This window comes from Chanodichthys erythropterus, chromosome 16 (assembly GCF_024489055.1).
Source record: "Chanodichthys erythropterus isolate Z2021 chromosome 16, ASM2448905v1, whole genome shotgun sequence".
NCBI classification, from domain to species: Eukaryota; Metazoa; Chordata; class Actinopteri; order Cypriniformes; family Xenocyprididae; genus Chanodichthys; species Chanodichthys erythropterus.
This window is the reverse complement of record NC_090236.1, coordinates 45,197,902-45,223,669: the sequence shown is the minus strand read 5'-3', so window position 1 is coordinate 45,223,669 and position 25,768 is coordinate 45,197,902. Positions and strand designations below refer to the sequence as shown.

Here is a 25,768-nt window from a genome sequence, read left to right as displayed (position 1 = left end):
GACAGCATTGGTTCTTGAGGCAAAATTGTTCAGCATGAGGAGATCTATTAAATGATATTGTGTGGATTTATGAAACACCCTATGATTACGGAGTCGTGAAACTCGTTTGCGCCAACTAGTGGCCGATTTCTTTCAAAATTCTTATAGACCTCCAGGCCCATGAGTCGATCATGCACACTGAGTTTGGTTCCGATCGGCCACCTTGTCTAATAGGTGCTCAAACTTCATTGGCCAATGGCGGCCATGTTTTTTGAGATACACCATTGTCCTCATAGACCGTCATGCCCCCTTGGACCAAGACACCTCATCTCAAATTTCAAGTCAATCGGACTAACAGTTGTATAGTTATAGCCGTTTTCATGTTTTTTTTTCGTGTTATAGTGCCACCTAGTGGCCAATCATTGTGATTCCGCCCACATCGTACATTTTGGCGCCCCTTAGCAACCGTGAAACAAAATTTCAACTTTTTTTTGATAACTTTTGATATACACTGTAACACAGTTCAGTTTGTAGTTGGGGAAGGAAGAGGACAGGGTCGGCGAACAACTGCTGACTGAGACTTTATTAACTTTCAAAGGCTTCAACAAAAATAAACAATCCACAAAGGGCTTCACTCCAGGTTTGGTATACACCATCCACAAGGGCTTCTCTCCAAGTTTGGCATAAACAATCCGCAAGGGCTTCACTCCAGAACCTCGACACGACTCAGTCAGCAGTTCCCCTCTCTCTCACACACTCCTGCTTCTCACGGCGTTTTATCCTGTCTCCGCGCCAATCACTGGAATGAGAAACAGGTGTTCGTGATTTGTATTCAACCCACTCACTTACCAAGCGTCTCCCGCTATTCTCTCCGGTTGAAGACCTCGCTGAACCACGGCCGCTCCTCACCCTCTATCTCCTGGGATAGGACAGCACCCAGCCCTCTGTCCGACGCGTCAGTCTGCAACAGAAAAGGGAGAGAAAAGTCAGGAGAGTGAAGCAAAGGCCCGCCACATAGAGCAGCCTTTACCTGGGTGAAGGCCTGCTGGCACGGCTCCGTCCACTGGACCGTATCTGGAGCATCCTTTTTAGTTAGATCAGTCAACGAGCTGGTGAGGGCCGAATAAGGTACAAACCTTAGGTACAAACCTTCTATAATATCCCGCCAGCCCGAGGAACTGTCTAACCTCCTTTTTTGTCTTGGGGCGCGGACAGGTCGCAATCACTGCTGTCTTGTCAATTTGGGGACGCACCTGCCCATGCCCCAAGTGGAAGCCCAGATACCTTACTTCCACGCGCCCAATTTCACACTTCTTCGGGTTGGCCGTGAGCCCAGCCCCTCTCAGCGATCTCAGGACGGCTCTCACATGCTGCATATGCCGCTGCCAATCATTACTATAGATAATAATATCATCCAGATAGGCAGCCGCATATGCAGCATGGGGCCGGAGAATTTTATCCATGAGTCGCTGAAATGTGGCCGGTGCCCTGAACAGCCTGAACGGAAGTGTAACAAATTGGTGTAATCCGAACGGCATCGTGAAAGCTGTCTTTTCTTTGGATAAAGGCGACAAGGGGATCTGCCAGTACCCTTCGTTAAGTCCAGTGTCGAATAAAATCGAGCCGCACCTAGCCGGTCAAGCAATTCGTCCACCCGCGGCATTGGATACGCATCGAATTTCGACACTGCATTCACCCTGCGATAGTCCACGCAGAAACGAACCGAGCCGTCAGTCTTGGGAACCAAAACTATTGGGCTCGCCCAGTTACTGCTGGACTCTTTTATTACTCCCATTTTCAGCATTGCCTCCAATTTGTCCTGAACTACCTTTTTTTTGTGTTCAGGTAACCTATACGGCCGGCTGCGAATAACCACGCCCGGCTCCGTCTTGACATGGTGCTGAATGAGGTTGGTACGTCCCGGCAGGGGAGAGAACACATCTGCAAATTCTGTTTGCAATTTGGATAAATCAGTGAGCTGGGAAGGCGAGAGGTGATCTCCCGTGCACGCACCGAACCCCAACCATGCGGCCTGTATCCAATGCCCCAGATGAAATCAGGTTTTGATGGACAGAGGTTTGGTTGCAGCCCAAGTCCACCAAAGCCTGATAGGTACCCCCCTTGATACTCACAGGTATTTGGTACCCGCCAGCCTGACCAGGGGCAGCCTGTGGATCGTCGGGGACCCGGATCACTGTCCCGACCTCCATAACCGGACACTTATCCACAAAATGATCCGGATCCCCACACCGCCAACAGGCCGGCCCTGACCTGCCTGCCGCTCCAGTGGCAGAGAGTGGGCTGAATGGATGGCGCGGAGAAAGGGGAGAAGCAGGAGTGGGGTCCGTCCCGGCAGCAGGGAGTCCCGCCCCCCTCGGGGCGGAACACGAGGTGGGCCGGGCGGACGAGACCTAGGAAGAGGGACAGGTTTAGAGAGAGAGGGGGACAAAAGAGAGGGAGAGAGAGAGGCAGCTGGAAGGGGCTCGCCGACCCCTTTGCACGCCACCATGTGGTCCTCCGCCAATTGGATGGCTGAGTCCAGCAACGTGGGGCGGTGGCACTGGACCCACTTGGCAGTTTTTTTTGGGAGCCGAGTGATGAACTGCTCCAGCACCACGCGATCGATGACCAGGTCCACGTCGCTTCCCTCAGCCAGCAACCATTTGCGGCACGAGTCCCGGAGCTGCTGGGCCATCATGAAGGGCCGGCCGGACTCACCCAGGTCGAGGGAGCGGAAGCGCTGTTGATGCTGCTCTGGGGTCCGACCAACCCGCTGGACGATGGCCCGCCATAGGTCGTCATAGACCAGTAGGTTCTGGACTGGGAGCTGCTGTGCCGCCACCTGTGCTTCTCTTGAGAGGAGCGGGACCAGCCTCATAGACCACTGGTCCCGCGGCCATTTACAGCAGACTCTCCCTGCTTTGAGTGAACCCTTGGCATTTCTAAGTGACTTGATCCTGATGATCTGAGTGATCTGTTAGGTTTATATTCTACTAGGTCCTAGGCCATTGAGTGATTTATAAACAAGTAACAGTACTTTAAAATCAATTCTAAATGCAACTGGAAGCTAGTGCAAGGACCTGAGGACTGGTGTGATGTGTTCATATTTTCTGGTTCTGCTCGAATCCTGGCAGCAGCATTCTGTATGAGCTGCAGCTGTCTTATGGTCTTTTTTGGAAGGCCAGTGAGGAGTCCATTACAATAAACCACCCTGCTGGTGATGTGTCACGGACAGAAGGGTAGGAGACAACAGGTTTGCAGATATAGTGTGTTTATTTTCAAACAGCAAGGGAACACAGATGAGCAGGTAAGTTACTGGTAAATTGGTACTTTTGAATAGTGTAACTTAGGGCTGTGACGAGATCTCGTGGCACGCGATGTTGTTGCCATGACAAAGTGTTAGGATGATTAGGAAAGAATATGCCACCGCTTCGTTTACATTACGCCTCCACTTTCGTTTTGCTTTGTATTTAAATAAAAAACATTTAATTCAGTTTGATAACGGTTGCCACCACTTCATATTCAGAGTTACGTGCGATCGCTAAAAGTGAAAGTAAACGCGAGCGTGCATTCAAACGCGATTTCAATCCCCGCATTTTGAAAGCGGCTCCCTGAAGGATGCAAATATCTCTCAATATGAAAGATATTTTAGGCTGAGCAGCATAGTTGTAACCATCTCTTAGCTCTGTATCAAAGAAAAAATTGGTCTTATTTGCACTTTGGTTGCACTTATTGTAAAGTGTTACCATAAAAAATTAATAACAGTTTTCTCTTAATCTTATTAAGCACAAACAGTAAAGGTTTCATTTGTTAACATTAGTTAATGCACTGTAAACTATCATGAACTAACAATGAATGACTATTTTTATTAACTAACATAAACAAAGATTAATAAATACTGTAGCAAATATATTGCTCATTGTTAGTTGATGTTAGTTAATTAATGTTAATAAATGAGACCTTATTGTAAAGTGTTAACATTTTTATTTATACTGTTTTTATTTCTATGATCAGTTTGTGGAAAGGAGTTCAGTTAGGAGGTCAAAAGGGACTGAAATCATACAGAAGAGAAGTCAGTCAGTTGAGTTAGTAGCAAAACCTTTTACAGTACTTGAGTATTGTTGTCTTTTACTGCATATGATAATTCATACTCAGAAAGTAGAACTGAAATGACATTCATTACGAGATGATTTGTTAAAACATTTCAAATACACCTGCAGAATATTTTTTCTAGTCATGTATTTCGCCATTGAGAATTTCTTAAAAATAGTGTGGAAAAATCTTGTCTCGTTTCGTCTCGTGAACTCAATCTCGAGTCTCATCTCGTCTCGTGAGATACCTGTCTCGTCACACCCCTAGTGTAACTGGAGTAATGATACTGTCCTTTCTCTTGCAGATGAATTACTCGTTGATGGCAGGAAGCGAAATGATGGAGCAGACTTACAGAGATGGTAGGTAGACACACACAGATACGAAGCACAAATACTGGGAAGCACGTTGGAGTGGAAAGGGTAAGTATTCACAATGAATAGGAGCATCGGAATAGGAGTCCTTGAACCAACGAGACTGGACAGTGAAGTGAGGTAAGCGCTCTGCTTAAGCATCTGGTGGCGATTGCGTGATGATGCAGGTGTGTGTGGTTTGAACTTTGGTGAGGGAGTGCGCTGTGATTGGTTGATGGATGAGCCTGGCGGGACTGTGACATGATGAAAGCATGAACAAGTTTCTCTAAGTCTTGACTGGAGACAAAGCATCTAATTCTTGCCATATTTTTGAGATGCTTGGTGTTAAAGATATAGCCTTCATAAACAGTACACTAGTATTCTCATTTAAGCATCGCTTTTTGACAGAGACAGATCTAGCTTCAACTGTAGGAGAGGTCAATATATCAAAGAAAATACAGAAATTATCAAATAGCACTACATCCTTAATGACAATGGATGAAATGTTTAGACCCGTACTGATAATTAAATCTAGAGTGTGTCCACGATTGTGTGTGGGTCCATGTACATGCTGAGTCAGATCAAAAGTATTCAAAACGGTTATGATTTCTTTTGCCATATTGGATTCTGCATTATCTATGTGGATGTTAAAGTCCCCAGTAAAAGCAAAACATTCAAACTCTGAGGAAATTGCTGATAACAGTTCTGTAAAGTCCTCAACAAAGGCTGGAGAGTATTTTGGAGGCCTGTAAATAACTATAAGTAGAATACGAGGAGCACCTTTTAACACAATACTCAAATATTCGAAAGACAAGTAATCACCAAATGACACTTGCTTGCATTGATAGACATCTTTAAATAGAGGAGCTACACCTCCACCTCTCCTAACACCTCCACCTCTCCTCTGCAGACACTCATAAAAGTAAAGTTAGGAGGGGCTGTTTCATTGAGGATGTTGCACTGCAACCATCTTCTAGCCATGTTTCATTTAGAAGCATAAAATCTAGGTTGTTTGTGGTTATTAAGTCGTTGACTAGAAGTGATTTATTTTTAAGTGAGTGGATGTTTAAAAGTGCTAAAGATAAAGAAGTTCTTTCTCATTAGTTTGATTTTTCTTTCATTTTTCTTTCTTAACAATTTGTTTAACAACAATTGTGAACCACCTTGTAACCTTGTGGCAATTCTATGCTCCTGTACATGGTTTAACAAATTCAACATAAACACACATAAAACTTGAAATAGCTGTACAATTTCAGTACTACAGTTATTCCAACTTATACAAGACACATGATCTAGACTGCATAGCATCTACAACCTTAAACCTAAGTGTGTCACGCATCACTTACAATAAAGCAGTCATGTGTTTATAGAATAAACTCAACTAGTCTAGGTGCACATGTAGTAGCACAAACAACTAGAATGTGTGTTCTGTGAGAACAATGTGTTCTGTGAGAACAATTCTTCCGGCACTAATGGTGCTCCCAACTTCTGTCTACATTCTGGTTCCATCTTGCTACATCCTGATTCCTTCTGCTCTTCTCCAATCTTCTTTCTTCTTCCAAACCATTGCGTGAATCATCATGAGATTAAAGGTAATTCCTGGTCATTATAATATAATATATTTCATAATGTCATCATAATATGAATTATATTATATTAAAAGAGTATATATTAAAAATAACTTTATTTGCTGGTCTCAGTAGGGTCTTTGCTGAGTAATTTGTCCAGTAATTTGTTATCATCTCACTGATCTTTTAGAAGGCATTTGGTTCTGCAGCTACAGCTGTGCTGACATGTGCATTGTGTGCACAGCAACAAGCCAAACTGGAAACCAGTTATAGACTTTGATTGTAAGAACATTCAATGAACTGCAAGTACTGAGAGCATGGGTCAAATCATTGCTCAATTTAAAGACTTTTGTGACTACACTGTAGACTTGGGCACAATTTTCTTGCTTTTAGGGATGTTTTCAAATGCATTCTTTTGAGAATCTATTAGGATATGAAAAGAAAGGCTATACAAACACAGGTCTGATGGAGAGCACAAAGATGAATTTTTGGTTTGTTAATTTTTTTCAGTCTCTTATGAGACACTGAACAACATACAAAAGTGCAGCGATTGCAAAGTCGCTAGGTAAAATATATGTTTTATAAGACTAAGCCTTAAACAGAGACATCAGTCATGAGCCACTTCATCGCTTTTTGAATGATTTTTTTAAAAGTAATTTTAGTAAAAGGCCTGGTTACAAGCCTCTCAGTGACATCATAATTAACATTATGTACATCAGTTAAATTTTAGTGTATTTTCCCAGTTGCAGTCTCTAGGACTTCTGCATTTCAGCAGTTCTCTAGGACTCTAACATGTGTGTGTGTGTGTGTGTGTGTGTGTGTGTGTGTGTGTGTGTGTGTGTGTGTGTGTGTAGGTGTGTATGTGTGTGTGTGTGTCTTTACTCCTCCTCAGGCCAAATCACCACCACCTGTAGCTTGTTTGTGAGAGTGTGCCTGAGACTGGGGCTACGTTTACACATGGGCGGCTATTTTCATAAACGGACATTTCAACCTCTCCGGTTTCAAAAATAACATCGTGCACACATGTCAATTTTCAGAAAAGTTTTCATTTACACGTACCCGTGTATGTATGACGTCAAGAGTGTAACGAGCAGTTCAAGCCCACGTAAGCCACGTGGCCATCAGAATCCCCCAAAAAATCCCAAATTCCTCTTGAAGTGATTCGAAGTTGTTTCAAAATTGCTGATTTCTGAGCACTCATTTGTCTCTGCTCCTTTCCAAACTAACTTGTGCATTGAAGAGATAACACATAACATATGTTGTGTTGCGATAAATGAACTAACTCATCCGTTGTGCATTGAGATATAACACATAACATGTGCATTGCATTTAAGTAAGTTATTCCGTTTTGCAGTGAAGAGATAACTGTTTACTCTGTGCATTGAACAGTAAATGAACTACAAATACCGTTGCATTAAGAACTGTTTCAGTGCATTGCATACAATAATTAACTTATGTTGTGCAAAGAAGAAATTTATACAACATGCTGTTCCACTGCAATGCATAAAAAAACATATAATGTATGTACATTGCATTTCAGTAAGTTATTCCATTTTCCATTGCAATAGTTAACTTATTATGCTTTTGCATTGTAACATGTAATGTAAACACTGTTTCCTTGCATTCTATACAAGAAACTAACGTATTATCCATTGAAGAGATAACAAATAATGTGTATTGCATTGCAGTAACTTGATCAGTTGTGCAGTGAAGCTATAACACATGAAAGGTGCTTGTTACACTGCATTGCATAAACATAACGTGCATTGCATTGCAGTAAGTTATTCCATTTTGTATTGCCATAGTTAACGCAACAAATACGTTTATGCGCTGTTTCCTTGCATCTTTATTCAAGAACTAACGTATTGCTCATGCATTGGAGAGATACATAACTTGTTGTTTTGCGATGAATGAGCTAACTCATCCTTTATCCATTGAAGAGATAACACATAACATGTGCATTACATTTCAGTAAGTTATTCCGTTTCGCTGCAAAGAGAGAACACTACCAGTGTTTGTTGCACTGTGTTGCATGCAAAAACGTCTCGGGTTACGAGTGTAACCCTTGTTCCCTGAGTAAGGGAACGAGACTCTACGTCGGATGACGTGATGGGAACCTTATGTATTTTGTGTTCGTGAAGCACCTCTGTATCCAACCAATGAAAAGACGTGACGTCAGAAGCGGGTGATGTCATGGATAGGGAAGCTATAAAGCACACCTGAACACAAAGCACGCCAGCTTCTGTAGGTTGTCTGAAGCAAGCGCACCAGGTATGCAGGAGATACGGCCACGTGACGTAGCATCTCGTTCCCGTATTCAGGGAACAAGGGTTACACTCGTAACCCGAGACGTTCCCTTTCGTGGGAACTATCGACGCTACGTCGGATGACGTGATGGGAACGCAATCCCAACTACGCCGTATCTCCAAGTGCCTGGCTGCTATCTTGTAGCACCCTGGCCCCCGGAGTGATGTTAATGTGAAGATTGTAAAATCTGATAAAGGTGTGCTGGGATGACCATCCAGCCGCACCACAAATGTCGTCCATAGAGACACCAGATAGGAGAGCTCTGGACACGGCCATACCTCTTGTGGAGTGAGCCCGCACCATCAGAGGACATGGGCGCCCCACCGTCTCATACGCAAGTGAGATGGCCTCGACCACCCACTTGCTCACCCGCTGTTTAGATGCTGGGCCCCCCTTTTTAGGGGACCCATAACATACAAACAATTGTTCTGTTTTTCTCCACAGGGCAGCTCTGTGAACGTACGCATCTAATGCTCTTACAGGGCAAAGCAGATTCTTCCTTTCCTGATCCAAATTTGCAAAAGGAGGTGGGCAGAAAGCCTCAAGTACAATGGGACCTGGGACCCTCGCCGGAACCTTTGGAACATAGCCCGGCCTGGTGTGCAGAAAGGCTTTCACCATACCAGGCGCAAACTCAAGACAAGATGGAGCGACTGACAGCGCTTGTAAATCACCAATTCTCTTCAGAGAAGAGACGGCCAAGAGAAAGATGGTTTTAAGTGTCAAGAACTTGTCTGACACCTCCTCTATTGGCTCGAAGGGAGCCTCAGCCAGCCCTTGGAGCACAATAGCGAGGTCCCAGGTCGGGATCTTTATGCGCACCACAGGTCTCAACCTGAGTGCACCACGGAGGAAGCGTATTACTAGGGGGTCTCGACCCAGCGAGGAGCCCCCTACAGGGATATGATGAGCCGAAATAGCGGCCACATATACTTTCAGCATGGAAGGGGTTAAACCTTCCGAGAACTTTTCCTGAAGGAACCAAAGCACGTCTGAGACTGAAGAATGGACCGGGTCCAGATAATGCTGTTCACACCACACAGAGAACAATTTCCATTTGTATAAGTACAACTACCTTGTGGAGGGAGCTCTGGAGTGAAGGATGGTCTCCACAACCTCGGTTGGTAGACCAGTTCCTATGAGCCTTGCCCCCTCAGGGGCCAGGCCCACAGTTTCCACATTTCTGGGCGGGGATGGAGAATCGTGCCGCCCGATTGAGACAGGAGATCCTGCCTGAGGGGAAGCTGTAAGGGAGAGCCGTGAAGTAGAGACATCATGTCAGAAAACCATATCCTGGTCGGCCAGTAAGGGGCCACCAATATTAGGTTGACCTTCTCCTGGCGAACCTTCTCCAGAACTCCAGGGAGCATTGAGACTGGGGGGAATGCATACAGACGTAGCCTCTGCCACGTCTGTAGCATGGCATCCAGCCCTAGAGGTGCTGGGTGCTGAAGTGAGTACCACAGAGGGCACTGAGCTGACTCCTCTGTGGCAAATAGATTGACTTGAGCTCGACCGAACGTTTTCCATATCAACTCCATCACCTCGGTGTGGAGTTTCCATTCCCCCGGTCTCGTGCCCTGCCTCGACAGGGCGTCCGCTCCCACATTCAACCGCCCCGGGATGTAAGATGCGACTGGCCAGCTTGGATAATAGGCGAGACCATAAACCCCCCTGATGGTTGATGTACAAGACCACCGCAGTGTTGTCCGTACGGACCAGCACATGATGGTCTCTCAGGTCGGGGAGGAAGTGTTTTAATGCAAGAAACACCGCCATCATCTCCAGCCGATTTATGTGCCAGGAGCACTGATGGTCCTCCCACAGACCCTGAGCTGAGCGGCCACTAATGACAGCTCCCCAGCCCGTGAGGGAAGCATCTGTCGTAAGCATTACGCGAAGACCAGAAGTCCCCAGCATGGGTCCCTGGGTTAGGAACCAAGGCTTTTTCCACATGACCAGAGCACGAAGGCATCGCCGAGTGACTTTGATCATGCGAAAAGGATTTCCCCTCGGGGAAAACCCCTTGGTCCTGAGCCACCACTGTAGGGGTCTCATGTGCAGGAGGCCAAAGGTAATAACGTTGGACGCAGCTGCTATCAGACCCACTAGTCTCTGAAACTGTTTTACAGTGAGTGACTGGCCTAACTTCACCCCTTTCACGGCCCTGAGAATGGAACTCACACGAGCAGGGGACAACTGTGCCTGCATCGTGGTGGAATCCCAGATTACACCTAAGTAGTTTGCAACCTGACTTGGGACCAGCACACTCTTTTTGGCGTTGAGCCTCAGCCCAAGCCTCTTCATGTGCGACAGAACAACATTTCGATGTTGAACTGCCAGTTGTTCTGTTTGAGCTAATATCAACCAATCGTCGATATAGTTCAGCACGCGGATGCCCTGGAGTCTCAGCAGAGCCAGCGCTGCATCCACGCACTTCGTGAACGTGCGGGGTGAGAGGGATAGGCCGAACGGAAGAACCCTGTATTGGTAAGCTTCTCCCCCGAAAGCAAACCTGAGGAACTTCCTTTGTGAAGGATGGATGGATACATGAAAGTATGCGTCTTTCAGATCTATCGCTACAAACCAGTCCTCAGACCTGATCTGAGGGATGATCTGTCTGAGTGAAGGGAATTTAGGTCGTTGGTGGGAAAAACCCCATTCATTTAAGTTGCCACTGTACTTCTAGTCAGTCGGAGGGAGCGCTGCAACAAATGGACGCCCATTTCCTTCTTAAGTGAGCGGCCAAGTGTACATTTTCCCCCTTACCCCTGGCATAGGCCGAAAGGGGACAGATAGGACATTCCTGTACGGGGCGCCAACGCTAGGGGGCGACATCGAGTGTCCACGAACGGCCGTACACGGAGTGCAAAGTAGGCCAAAAGTGGACAGATAGGACTTTCCTGTACAGATTGCAGACGCTAGGGGGCGGTGCGGAGTGTCCACGAATGACTGTCCACGGAGTGCCAAATAGGCTGTTCCGACACCCCCGAGTAAGCGTGCTTCCCTAAGGCAGAAGAGGGCGTCCGCAACACTCTTAGCGGAAATGTTGCGGAGAGCCACTGCTTCTGGATATCGTGTTGCATAATCCACAATGACTAATGCAAAACGATGCCCTCTCGTTGATCGCTCTAATGCCAATTCGTTCGAAGGGGACCTGCATTAATGGAAGGGGGCGCAAAGGCACTTTTGGAGTGGCCGGAGGATTTACCAGCTGACATTCACGACAAGACGCGCACCACCTGCGCACGTTCTCGTGAATGCCCGGCCAAAAGAATCGGGTCATGAGGCGATTTAGTGTCGCTGTTTGTCCTAAGTGTCCAGCCATTGGGTTAGAGTGAGCCGCATGGAAAAGCATTTCCCTGCGGCTCTTTGGTACTAACAACTGGGTTGTATCTTCTTTTGATTGAGTGTCTTGGGTCACTCGATACAACCTATCTTTAATAATCGCAAAATGGCAGTGGTCGTCCAGGCTGGAGAGGCTGACCGTCGATCGTGCTGACCCTCTCAAACGCATTTTTCAGCGTGTCATCGTGAGACTGCTCCAGGGGGAAATCATCACGGTCCGAGAGAATCAGTCTCCCGATTCCGCTCTGTTCCCCTGAGGCAGTCATCACTGGTCCCCGATCAGTCTCCCCCGCCTGCACTCGCACTTCCTTTCCTCGTGAACATCTACTCCAAGAGGCACCCGAACATAAATGTTCCAATAATTTATTAAATGCGGGCCAATTCGTCCCCAAAATTATCGGGTGCCGGAGGTGCGGATTAACTGCCACCTCCACACTATGCTTTTGACCCCTAAATAGAATCCTGACTGACACCAACGGATAACTCGCAATATCCCCGTGCACACACCGTACCCTAACCATGCGGCCTGTATCCAATGCCCGGATGAAATCAGGCTTTGATGCACGGAAGTTTGGTTACAACCTGAGTCCACCAAAGCCTGATATGTACCCCCCTTGATACTCACTCGTATCTGGTACTGACCAGCTTGACCGGGGGCAACCTGCAGGTCGTCCGGGACCCGGATCAATGTCCCCACCTCCATCACTGGACACCGGTCTATGAAGTGATCCGGGTCCCCACAACGCCAACAGGCCGGCCCAGACCTGCCCGCCGCTCCAGTGGCGGAGAACGGGCCGGATGATTGGCGTGGAGAGAGGGGAGAAGCAGGCGCGGGGTCCAGCCCGGCGGTGGCCAGTCCCGCCCCCCTGGGCGGGGCTCTTCGCGCCACGAACGGCCGATAATCCGTTCCACCCCGCCCCCGGGGCGGAACACGAGGCGGGCCGGGCGGACGGGACCTAGGTAAAGGGATAGGTCTGGAGAGAGAGAGAGGAGGAAGAGAGGGAGAGAGAGAGACAGATGGCAGGGGTTTGCCGACCCCTGGGCACGCCACCAAGTGGTCCTCCGCCAATTGGATGGCCGAATCCAGCGACGTGGGCCGGTGGCACTGGACCTTCTTCGGGAGCCGAGTGGTGAACTGTTCCAGCACCACGCGATCGATCATCTGCTCCACGTCGCCTCCGTCGGCCATCAGCCATTTGCGGCACGAGTCCCGGAGCTGTTGGGCCAACACGAAGGGCCGGCTCGCCTCCCCCAGCTCCAAAGACCGGAACCGCTGACGATGCTGCTCGGGGGAGCGGCCGACCCGCTGTAGGATGGCCCTCTTGAGGTCGTTGAAGACCAGGATGTTCTGGATGGGCAGCTGCTGTGCTGCCACCTGCGACTCGCCCGAAAGCAGCGGGACGAGCCGCATGGGCCACTGGTCCTGGGGCCAACCTGACACCTCAGCAGACTTCTCAAATAGGTCCAGGAAGGCTTCCGGGTCATCTTGCGGGCCCATCTTCTGCAGTGGCAGCTGGAAGGAGCCAGCAGCTGCCGCGCTGGTCTCCGTGGGAACCTCCCGGTCTATCCAGCTCCGGAACCTCTCGCGGTCCTCCTGCTGGCCCTGGATGATCGCCTCGAAGCGGCGCTCCTGGTCATTACGGAGATCCAGCAGGGCCCGATGTTGTTCTTGATGAAGGACCGCGAGGGATGCGATGATGTCCGCAAACAGCTTTCCAGCGGCAGGGGATGCCTGCATGGCGGCGGCTTCCGTCTTCCCTCCCGGGTTTCGGCACCAGTGTGGTAAGGTTCTTGTGTAGTGGGAAGGAAGAGGACAGGGATCGGCTTTGGCTGCTGACAGTCTTTTTATTCTCACCAGAGAAAATATCAAACAAAACAAACAAAAGGACGGTGCAACGCACACTCAATAATTCCACATTCGAGGACGGGCTTCACTCCAAGCAACGAGCACGGCTCACACATCGACTGTCAGCAGACTCTCTCTCTCTCACCCGCTCCTGCTTCTCCTGCCGTTTTATCCTGTCTCCATGCCAATTACTGGAACGAGAAACAGGTGTTCGTGATTTGCATTCAACCCGTTCAATCACCGCGCTTCCCCAGACGCTCCCTCCTGTTGCAGACCCCGCTAAACCACGCCCCCCTCGCCACACTCTGCCTTACCAAGCCTCTAATCTTATCTCTGTCTATTCCACGTGTTTTGACCATTTAGCCTGTTTTTGGATTTACCCTTTTGTCTACTGTTTTGGATTTGGCCAGTTGTCTGCTTGCCTTGCTGTGTTTTTGAACCTTGCCTGGACTTTGACTACGTCTTTTGCCTGCCGTCTTGTATTGTTCATTCTAAGTTTGGTTTTGTCAATAAACAACCTCTGCATTATGGATTCAACTCCGTCTCCAGCTATGGGTTCCTTACAGACATAAGTTAACATTGAAATCATGCATATAGTTAAAACTCTATAAATATACTGCCATAACCAATCAGGGATTCATGATATATCAGCCACCATATCTTACTGGCCGATAAATGCTCTTTTTAATGTTATCATTCTCAGTCCGAACTAGGCTGATATTTTAACACTGATAAATAATGGATTATATGATGTGCGTTGTTCTCCATGATAGTACTGAACTGCTTGAAGGAAGATACAGTTAAGGTGAATCACAAATCTGTGAAATCAGAGCGTTGTTACACGAAGAGCGCATCTGCGGAGTTACACCTTTATGACTAGCACAGTCAGTTTACTTGTGCATTCACAGCCTTTTGTGGAATTATAAGTTGTATTTTTTTATTTTGTATATATATATATATATATCTGATTAAACTCATATAGGATGCATTTGGTTGAGTTAATGAACGTGGCAGGAAAGCGCTTCATTGTAGGCCTACCGGTGATCATCTCTTCAGCATGCGCACTCAAACAGCAACTGTACATAACTGTAACAACTGTAATAAAACGCTGTGAATTATTTTGGATTAGTTGCCGTTTTTTTAGTGTGTTGTTGTGGGGAGCGTATCCAGAACAGGAGTTCACACTTTGTGACTTAATTCATGTACATCTGTGCATGATTTTGTGCAGGTATAAGTTGTAATTTTTTTGTATAAATATCTACTTTATCATATATAAGTTGCATCCCGTTGAGCTAAAACCACCTAACAAAGCGCTTTGGTTTATGGGTGTTCATTCAGCTCTTCAGATTCATGCTAATACAGTGTTATTTGAAACAGTAATGCTAAAGATGTTTAATAAAGATGTTTATATACAATTTTTTTTTTTTTTCAAAAACATTACAACTTGTTGTCACAGACACGTCAGGTTCCAACGTCACCCAATCACAGCGCGCACCTTCTCCAGAGTACTGATCACCGCCACCTGCACCTCATCACTCTCCTCATCAACAGTACTATAAAACACTCACGCACACAGCACTCCACGTCCGGTCTCGTTTGCATACCCTTCAGGTATATGCTTACCTCAAGGACTCCTCTTCTCATACCCATTGTGTGCTTTGTCTGCTCCGTGAGTGTGTTCCCGTCAGCTTCCATGTTCTCCAGCGATCTCCAAGCTCCAGCGTGTATCTCCCTGCAAAGATAAGGACAGTAACTATCCCTCGTATTATCTGCTCAAGTCAAACTACTACCAGTTCTCTTACCCGTTTCATTCACCCTGCTCACCTGTGGTCAAATAAAGCTACTGTTATACGTTACATCTGTGTCTGTCCTCAGTCTACTGTAACAGAAGACCGGACCAACACCGTAGACCCAGGATGAGCCAACCCGACCCCTTTCAAGATTTGGTGGATGCGCTCCGGCACACACTTACCATCCATCAACCGCCACCATCTCCAGTTCTTCAACCTTCACCTGCACCAGCACCAGCTAACCCCACAGCTCACGTCAACACTCCTCCACTGCCGCCGTACGCCTGTCCCATGGCCAAACCGGCGCCCTACTCAGGATCGGCGGAGGATTGCAGCGGTTTCCTGCTGCAATGCACACTGGTCCTGGAGATGCAGCCGCACCTGTACCCGAGTGACACCTCCAAAATAGCGTTCATCATCTCTCAGCTCAGCGGCAAAGCATTGAAGTGGGCCGATTCCATCTGGTCCCAGCAGGGCGCGGTAACCCAATCCTACTCGTCGTTTATTTCCCACTTCCGGGAGGTGTTCGGGAAACCTATCACAGACTCTTCAGCTGGTGAGAAACTCTATAATTTGAGACAAGGATCCATGTCCATTTATGATTATGCTTTGCAATTCAGAACGCTTGCAGCAATCAGCGGATGGAATGAACAAGCCCTGATAACGAACTATCGGCAAGGATTGGAACCTCGGGTGCGGCTGCAACTCGCTGCATGCGAGGACAACATCGGCTTAGAAAAATTCATCCAGCTCTCCATCCGCTGTGCCACTCGCATGCAGGCGTGCTTCCAAGAGCACCAGGACCAGTCCTTCTCCACCGTGCCACTCTGCCGATCCGAACCCATCAGCACTCCAGAACCAGCTCAAGAACCCATGGATGTAGAAAACTCTCGTCTGTCCTATGAAGAGTGCCGCCGCCGTCTCACCCTTCGTCTCTGTCTCTACTCTGGTGAACCGGGGCATGTGATTGCAGCATGCCCCACACGACCGCTGCGACCCCTGGTGAGTGCCATTATTCCTGCTACTCGCAAAATGAAACCACTCACTACTGCCGTCAATCTTACTGCCGCCAATGTCTCCCTTACAGTGATCGCGCTCTTCGACTCGGCGTCCACCGGCAACTTCATCTCTGGTGCCCTCTGTCGCCAACTACGTATCAAGACCTCTCAGACTCCGACCATCTACAAGATCTGCTCCATAACCGGCCGACCCCTGAGCCGTAAGCGCGTCCGCACCGTGACAGGTCCAGTGACCATACAAGTTGGACTTCTACATCAGGAGGAGGCTCATCTGCTGGTTCTGGAGGACTCCACCGCTGACGTGGTTCTGGGGCGCCCCTGGTTGGAGCAGCACAATCCCACCATCTCCTGGAAAACGGCGAAGTCCTGAAGTGGGGCGACACTTGCTTCACTCACTGTCTGACGGATCTGCCAGTGCCACCAGCCTCTTCACCTGATCTCTCTCTCTGCGCCACGTCCATCGAAAGTCCTATTGAACAACGTTCTGTTGAGATCCCCGAGTGTTACGCCCCCTTCAGCGACGTATTTTGCCCTCAGCGGGCTTCCAAGCTGCCTCCACACCGGCCATGGGATTGTGCCATCGACCTGCTTCCGGGTGAACCAGTGCCTAAGGGAAAGATCTACCCTCTTTCCATCCTGGAGGAGAAGGCTATGGAGGATTACATCAAGGAAGCCCTCGCCCAAGGTTATATCAGGCCGTCTACTTCCCCTGCTGCTTCCAGTTTCTTCTTTGTGGCTAAAAAGGACAGAGGCTTGCAGCCCTGTATTGACTACCGTGCACTCAACAAGATAACTGTTAAGTTCCGTTATCCCCTTCCTCTCGTCCCAGCGGCCCTAGAACATCTCCGTGGTGCCACTGTATTCACGAAGTTGGACCTCCGCAGCGCGTACAACCTCATCCGGATACGTGAGGGGATGAGTGGAAGACCGCCTTCATCACCCCTACTGGCCCCTACGAGTACTTGGTCATGCCGTATGGACTAGTCAACGCCCCCTCCGTATTCCAGGACTTCATTCAAGAGGTGCTCCGGGAGTTTCTCCACCAGTTTGTCCTGGTCTACATTGACGACATTCTCATCTACTCCCGGAGCCAGGCCGAACATCGCCAACACGTTGCGGAGGTCCTCACCCGCCTTCGTCAGTACCATCTGTTCCTCAAGGCCGAAAAGTGCACTTTCCATCAACCGTCCATTTCATTCCTGGGATATAACATCGACCACAGTGGCATCTGATTGGACGAGAGGAAGGTGGAATCCATAACCAACTGGCCAGAACCCACCACCATAAAAGAACTCCAGCGTTTCCTCGGTTTCTCAAATTTCTATAGACGTTTCATCAAAGGCTACAGCTCCATCGCCCATCCACTCACCAATTTACTCCGCAACCAGCCCAAGTCTCTGTCCTGGACCCCGGCAGCCACCAACGCCTTCAACCAGCTCAAAGAAGCCTTCACCACCGCTCCCTTACTCCCCTAAGAGTACGGCGTTCCGTGGGAGCGTACGCGAACGGCCTGTTTTGCAGGCCGCGGACGGCCATTCGTGGGAAGTGCGCGCCGCCCCCCAGGGATTTTTTGGGGGCCTCGTCTCTCGGCCCGAGGGGGGCCCCGGGGCGGGGGTCCGAAAATCCTGGCTCCCGGACGCGGTACCGGTTGCGGCCACGGGGTGGAGCGCTTCTCCACGGACGTCCTAAACGTCCCCTTTCGGCCTAAGTGGTTCCACGGACTTCCTAAACGTCCCCTTTCGGCCTAGATTTTTTCCACCAAACTCCTAAATGTCCCCTTTCGGCCTAAGTTTTCCCATGGACGTCCTAAACGTCCCCTTTCGGCCTAGATTTTTTTCCACCAAAGTCCTAAACGTCCCCTTTCGGCCTAAGTTTTTCCACCAAAGTCCTAAACGTTCCCTTTCGGCCTAGATTTTTTCCACCAAAGTCCTAAGCGTCCAGTTTCGGCCTAACTCTCGCCACCAAAGTCCGAAACGTCCCCATTCGGCCAAGGCTTCCCACCAAAGTCCTAAACGTCACCTTTCGTACTATGCCAGAGGTAAGGGGCAAAACGTACACTTGGTCGCTCACTTAAGAAGGAAATGGGCGTCCATTTGTTGCAGCGCTCCATCCGACTGACTAGACATACAGTGGCAACTTAAATGAATGGGGTTTTTACCACCAACGACCTAGTTTCCCTTCTCAGTTTAATCTCCCGAGTGGGGATTCCAAAAGAAATCCTCACTGATCAAGGCACGGCGTTTATGTCACGTACGCTACGCGAACTGTACAAATTTTTGGGCATTAAATCGATTCGAACCAGCGTCTTTCACCCACAAACGGACGGGTTGGTCGAACGTTTTAATCGCACGCTTAAATCCATGATTCGTAAGTTCGTTCAAGAAGACGCCAAAAATTGGGATAAATGGTTGGAACCCCTGTTGTTCGCTGTGCGAGAGGTCCCGCAAGCCTCCATGGGGTTTTCCCCCTTCGAGCTTCTCTTTGGGCGCCACCCCCGCGGGGTGTTGGATGTCCTAAGAGAGTCTTGGGAGGACGGACCATCTCAATCGAAAAATGAAATTCAGTATGTGCTGGACTTGAGAACAAAACTCCACACTTTGGGGCGGCTATCTATGGAGAATTTGTTACAAGCCCAGGACAGACAGTGCCGGTTGTATGACGGGGGAACTAATCTGCGTAATTTGCAACGGGAGAGAAAGTACTCGTATTACTCCCCACGTCAAGCTCAAAATTACTGGCGAAGTGGCAAGGACCATTTGAGGTCACACGGCGAGTTGGTGATCTCGATTATGAAGTAATACGGTCCGATAGGACAGGGGCACGTCAAATTTATCACCTCAACCTCCTGAAAAAGTGGAGTGAGGCGGAGTCAGTGATGCTGGCGACGGTGATTAGCGGAGAGGATGATCTCGGGCCAGAGGCGAATGTAAAAAAACAATCCCTCGCTCTGGCCCCGGGGGGAGATCACCTTTCGCCCTCACAGCTCACTGATGTTTCCAAATTACAGGCGGAGTTTGCCGACGTGTTCTCTCCCCTACCGGGCTGTACTGACCTCATTCAGCACCACATCGAGACAGAGCCGGGCGTGGTGATTCGCAGCCGGCCGTATAGGTTACCTGAACACAAAAAAAAAGTGGTTCAGGCAGAATTAGAGGCGATGCTTGAAATGGGGGTAATAGAGGAATCCAGCAGTAACTGGGCAAGCCCAATAGTTTTGGTTCCCAAAACGGACGGCTCAGTGCGATTCTGTGTGGATTATCGCAAGGTGAATGCAGTGTCGAAATTTGACAAGTATCCAATGCCAGCTCCCCGGCCTGAGTCGGGCGGTGGGGGTATGTGGCGAGGGGGGCGTGGTTTAGCGGGGTCTGCAACAGGAGGGAGCGTCTGGGGAAGCGCGGTGATTGAACAGGTTGAATGCAAATCACAAACACCTGTTTCTCGTTCCAGTAATTGGCGTGGAGACAGGATAAAATGCCAGGAGAAGCAGGAGCGGGTGAGAGAGAGAGAGTATGCTGACAGTCGATGTGTGAGCCGTGCTCGTTGCTTGGAGTGAAGCCCGTGCTCGGATGTGGAATTATCGAGTGTGCGTTGCACCGTCCTTTTGTTTGTTTTGTTTGATATTTTCTCTGGTGAGAATAAAAAGACTGTCAGCAGCCAAAGCCGATCCCTGTCCTCTTCCTTCCCACTACACAAGAACCTTACCACACAGAGTTAACATGCAATACATCACAAGGTATTCAGAGAAGCACATGGCTTATAAGGCTACAAACAGGAAGTAGGAATACAAACAGGAAGAACCGCTAAAACTCAGGTGATGGCTCCCTCTGCTGGAGGGATGAACTGTGCATGGGCTGAACTGTTACAGATTTCCCCCCTCTAGGAACACCTCTAGGTGTTCTTCTCCTGGGCCGTCCCCTTGGTCTGGGTGCCGGTCGATCTGGATGATCCCGGTGGAAGTCACTGATGAGTGAGGGGTCTAGAATCGCTGAGGCTGTTACCCAGGATCTCTCTTCAGGACCATGTCCCTCCCAATCCACGAGGTAATGTGACCGATTAGCCCTCCTACGGGAAACTAGGATGTCCCGGACAAGATAGGCAGGAGAACCCTCGATCTCGATCTCTGGTGGAGGTGGCGTAGATTCAGTGGTTACACTCTCCGGAGCAGGGTGTGCAGGTTTCAGGAGGGACACATGGAAGGAAGGAGATATAGACTACAGCTTCCTGCTGATTATCGTATAGGTCACTGGGTTGATTTGTCTTAGTATCTTAAAAGGACCTACGTACCTTGGACTGAGCTTCCTGCTTGGTAGTCTCAGACGTAGATCCCTCGTCGAAAGCCATACCATCTGGCCAGGTTGGTAATTAGGATGGGGACGTCTTCTGCGGTCCGCCTAAAACTTCTGTTTCCTAATGGCTCGTTGTAGCCGGACATGGGCACTGTCCCATACACTCTCACTCCTCTTAATCCAGTCATCCACCGCTGGCACCTCTGAAGGTTCTCCCGACCAAGGGAACAGTGGTGGTTGGTAACCCAGAACACACTGAAAAGGAATTAGTCCTGTGGACGAGTGTGTAAGGGAGTTCTGGGCATATTCAGCCCATGGCAGGAAAGTGCTCCATTGGTGCTGTTCACGACTACAATAGGAGCGTAAGTAGCATCCAATTTCCTGGTTTACTCTCTCCACTTGACCATTAGCCTGAGGGTGATAGCCAGAGGTTAAGCTGACATTGATATTTAACTGATGGCAAAAAGCTTTCCATACCCGTGATGTGAACTGTGGACCCCGGTCTGTGACAATGATGTCTGGGAGTCCATACACCCTGAAAACCTGGTTAAACAGGGCCTCCGTCGTCTCCATAGCTGTAGTTAGACCCTTCATGGGGATCAAATGACATGACTTAGAAAAACGATCAACTATGACACAGATGGCAGTGTAACCATTGGAATTAGGAAGGTCTGTGATGAAGTCTATTGCTAGGTTTGACCATGGCCGTTGTGGGATGGGCAGAGGTTCTAAGAGCCCTGCAGGGAGTTGACGGGGAGTTCTAACTTGACGTGCACAGACATGGCAGGCATTAACATAAGTAGTCACATCTTGGAGCAGAGTGGGCCACCAGAAAGTGTTATGTACCAACGCAGCCGTTCTTTGAATTCCTGGGTGACCAGAGCTTGGAGAAGTGTGAACCCACTCTAAGACCCTTGGTCTAAGATCTTGGGGTACATACTGCCTATTGGGAGGACATTCCAATGGTGAGGGTTCATCTTCTTGTCCACGATGGATCTCCTCCATGATGTCCCAACGAATGGGCGCAATGATGACCGACTGTGGCAGAATGGGTTCTGGGTGGGGTGATGAATGAACAGGATCATATCTTCGTGACAAGGCATCTGCCTTACCATTCTTGCTGCCTGGGCGATAAGTAACAGTGAAATTAAATCGGGTGAAAAAGAGTGCCCACCTGGCCTGTCGCGGATTCATTCTCTTTGCTTTCTTAATATATTCCAAGTTCCTGTGGTCAGTAATGACTTGAAACGGGTACCTGGCTCCCTCCAACCAGTGCCTCCATTCCTCGAGGGCAGATTTGATGGACAACAGTTCCTTGTTACCTACATCATAATTAAATTCTGCAGAGGTGAGTTTTCTAGAGAAAAAGGCACATGGGTGTTTACCTGGAGAACCATGGTGCTGAGAAAGGACGGCTCCGATGCCACAGTCTGAAGCATCCACTTCCACTATGAATGGGAGGTCTGGGTCTGGGTGTTTCAGAATGGGAGCAGTGGTGAAGCTAGACTTGAGTTCCTTAAAAGCATCTTGTGCACTCTCGGGCCAAGTAAACTTCCTTGGTTTTCCTCTGAGTAAAGCAGTGAGAGGGGCTGCAATTGTGCTGTAGTTCCTTATGAACCGCCTGTAAAAATTTGCGAACACAAGAAACCTTTGTAGTTCCTTGACGGATGTAGGGGCTGGCCACCCCATGACTGCATTAATCTTGGATTCATCCATCTCAACTCCCTTGGGACTAATGAGATAACCTAAGAAGGTTGTGGTGGTGGTGTGAAACTCACATTTCTCCACCTTCACATACAGCTGATGGTGAAGCAGACGGTTGAGTACGGTCTTGACTTGTTGAATATGCTCCTCTCTGGTCCTTGAGTAAACAAGGATATCATCAATGTAAACAATTACACAGCTATTGAGAAGATCTCTGAAAATTTCATTGACAAATGACTGAAATACCGAAGGAGAATTGGCTAGGCCATAGGGCATGACCAAGTAGTCATAGTGCCTCCTAGTGATGATAAATGGGGTTTTCCACTCATCTCCTTCTCTGATCCGCACCAAGTTGTAGGCACTTCTGAGGTCCAGCTTAGTAAAAATCTTGGCTTCTCGTAGTTGTTTCTAGGGCAGATGGGACCAATGGCAGGGGATAGCTGTACTTAACTGTGATGGCATTCAGACCCCTGTAGTCTATACATGGCCGGAGTCCACCATCTTTCTTTTCAACAAAGAAAAATCCAGCTGCAGCAGGAGACGTAGAGGGACGGATAAAACCTGATGCTAGTGCCTCCTCAATGTAAGCCTCCATAGCTTGTGTCTCAGGGAGAGATAGTGGATAAACCTTGCTTCTAGGGGGAGAAGAGTTGGGTAACAAATCAATGCCACAGTCCCAAGGTCTGTGAGGTGGTAATTTAGTGGCCTTGTCCTTGCTAAATACCTCAATGAATTCAGAATATTCCTTAGGGATGTGAGTGGGGATGTTAGTCAGGGGGCTCTCCACAGTCGTGGTTAGGCAAGGTGCTATAAACTCTGTGGCTAGGCAATGCTCTTGACAGAATGAAGACCACTGCAGCAACTCTCCTCTTCTCCAGGAGATCAGTGGGTCATGGAGTAACAGCCAAGGGTAACCTAGTATAATGGGGTGGCAGGGAGATGTGATGACATAGAGTGTTATGGTTTCAACATGGAACAGTCCTACTTGGATCTGGATAGGGATGGTCTTCTGGGTTATCTGCCCTGTGCCTATGGGTGCATTATCGACTGCAGTGATTCTGATGGGAGGATTACATGGTAGTGTAGGGATATTGAACTTGGTGATTGTCTGATGATGAATAAGGTTCAAGGCAGCTCCTGAATCCACTAGTGCTGTAACATACGATTGGTTATCTTCAGTTAAAATGGTCACAGGAAGAGTGAAGTTTTGACCAGAAACTGTGTCGAATGTGATGCTCACCCTTTTAGAGGATCCAGCTGGATGTTTGGCCTTATCTGGACAGGCGTTACAAAGATGTCCAGGTTGGCCACAGTAGAAGCATAGTCCCTCATCTCGCCTGCGCTGGCGTTCCTCCTCGGGCACCCTTGCACGTCCTATTTGCATAGGTTCATCCGAGTCGGCTGACAATGAAACAGGAGATGAGATGGTAACAGGGACAGGCCTGGATGCACTGGATTGAGGACGATTGCGCATGAGATTGTCTATCTTAATGGTCAGGGTAATGTACTCAGACAAAGATAATGATTCATCCTTGGTAGCTAGCTCAGTTTGCAGGGTGGGGTTTAAACCTTCACGGAACACTGATTTTAGAGAAACCTCATTCCAACCACTCTGTGCAGCTAAAGTACGAAATTGCACTGCATAATCAGCTGCACATAATTTTCCCTGGCGTAGATGTAATAACTGTACAGAAATGTCTCTTCCCCCTGCAGGGTATTCAAAAACTTCCTTAATTTGTTGCGAGAAATAAGTGAAGGACTTTTGAACTCGTTCATCATTATCCCACACTGCCGTGGCCCACTCTAACGCCTTACCAGTAAGCAGGCTCATCATAAATGCACATTTGGTTGATTCTTGATTGAAGGCGTTTGGTTGGTGAGAAAAATAAATTGAACATTGTCTCAGAAACCCCTTGCATTTGTCAGCAGACCCATCAAACTTCTCTGGCTGTGCCAGTCTTACCGTGTCAGGGCGAGGAGAAGGCATCGACTGGATATAACGTGTCAGGTGTTCATTAGCAGCTCGGAGACTCACAAGTTGCTCCTGAAATTCCTGTAGCACATCACTTTGATAAGCAATCCTTGCTCTGAGCTGTGCAACCTCCGCTGGATTCTGGTCAGGCGACGTATTCTGTAAGGAACCCATAGCTGGAGACGGAGTTGAATCCATAATGCAGAGGTTGTTTATTGACAAAACCAAACTTAGAATGAACAATACAAGACGGCAGGCAAAAGACGTAGTCAAAGTCCAGGCAAGGTTCAAAAACACAGCAAGGCAAGCAGACAACTGGCCAAATCCAAAACAGTAGACAAAAGGGTAAATCCAAAAACAGGCTAAATGGTCAAGACACGTGGAATAGACAGAGATAAGATTAGAGGCTTGGTAAGGCAGAGTTAACATGCAATACGTAGCAAGGTATTCAGAGAAGCACATGGCTTATAAGGCTACAAACAGGAAGTAGGAATACAAACAGGAAGAACCGCTAAAACTCAGGTGACGGCTGCCTCTGCTGGAGGGATGAACTGTACATGGGCTGAACTGTTACAATGTCACTGTTTTAAATGTGTAGGTCACTACTATAACACATTAGTTTGATCACTATTAATACGGAGTGGTTTAAAATGTACCATCATACTTGAAGACATTTGTGTTGAGCACGTGAACACAATAGCCAATCGGATGCGTTTGTTAGTCTGTATGAGTTTTTGCTTAGCGCGAGTGCTGCATGTTGAATCCTTTCATTATAACCAACAAAGTATATATAATAAGAGATAAATTGCACAACGTAGACAGACACACACACACAACCTCATTTATTATAACGGACATTTCTGCATAAGTGCAGCTTTGTGTTTCTCGTGTTGTAATTGATAGCTTCAGTGGCTAATATGGCAGCGATCTTTGCTTTCTGTAGGCCTATATAACACATTTGTTTATGCTGCTAACTACACATTGCATAGTTTCTGGATTGACAAATGTATTTATATGTGCGAGTAGAGTATCATATACACTGTGTCAGAATGATGATTTATTACCCTAATTTATGGCCCTAATTTATGACCCAAATTTCTGTGTGTTGTCACTCAAGCTGGCTGGACAGTGGATGTCAAATATGTTTTATAAGGGCTGTGAGCCTTGATTGGCAGGTCAGTGGTTGTCAATGGTTGTTTTTTATGGTTGAATTTATGGCTGTTGTCCCCTGATTGGCAGGTCAAGAGTGTCAATGAGATATAATGTAAGTTGGATTTATAGTTAGATATATGGGTAAATTTATGGAGGTTGTATCTCAGCCCAGATTTGGCATTTTTATGACATTTTGGTGGATCCTGGTCCTGTTATTTAAATAAGGTGTATGGGGTACATTTGTTGAACACAGAGGAGATTCTGCAAGTCATCTTTTACAATGGGTAGTCCAAGCACCCCTAAAACTACAAGAAAAGTGATGTGTATTTCACCAACAAGAGGCCCTGTTGAAATG

The 25,768-nt window shown here is 48.0% G+C and overlaps 1 protein-coding gene across 1 annotated transcript in view; it reads right to left on the bottom strand.

Moving 5' to 3' along the window:
* Positions 1-584: 584 nt before the first annotated feature.
* The window catches only part of snap47 (synaptosome associated protein 47), a 129,312-nt gene continuing 104,128 nt past the window's right edge, over positions 585-25,768 (bottom strand). The window contains 2 exon segments of the mRNA XM_067363646.1: positions 585-940; positions 2,112-2,390. Coding sequence (XP_067219747.1) covers positions 842-940; positions 2,112-2,390 — 378 coding nt within the window. The 3' untranslated portion in view covers positions 585-841.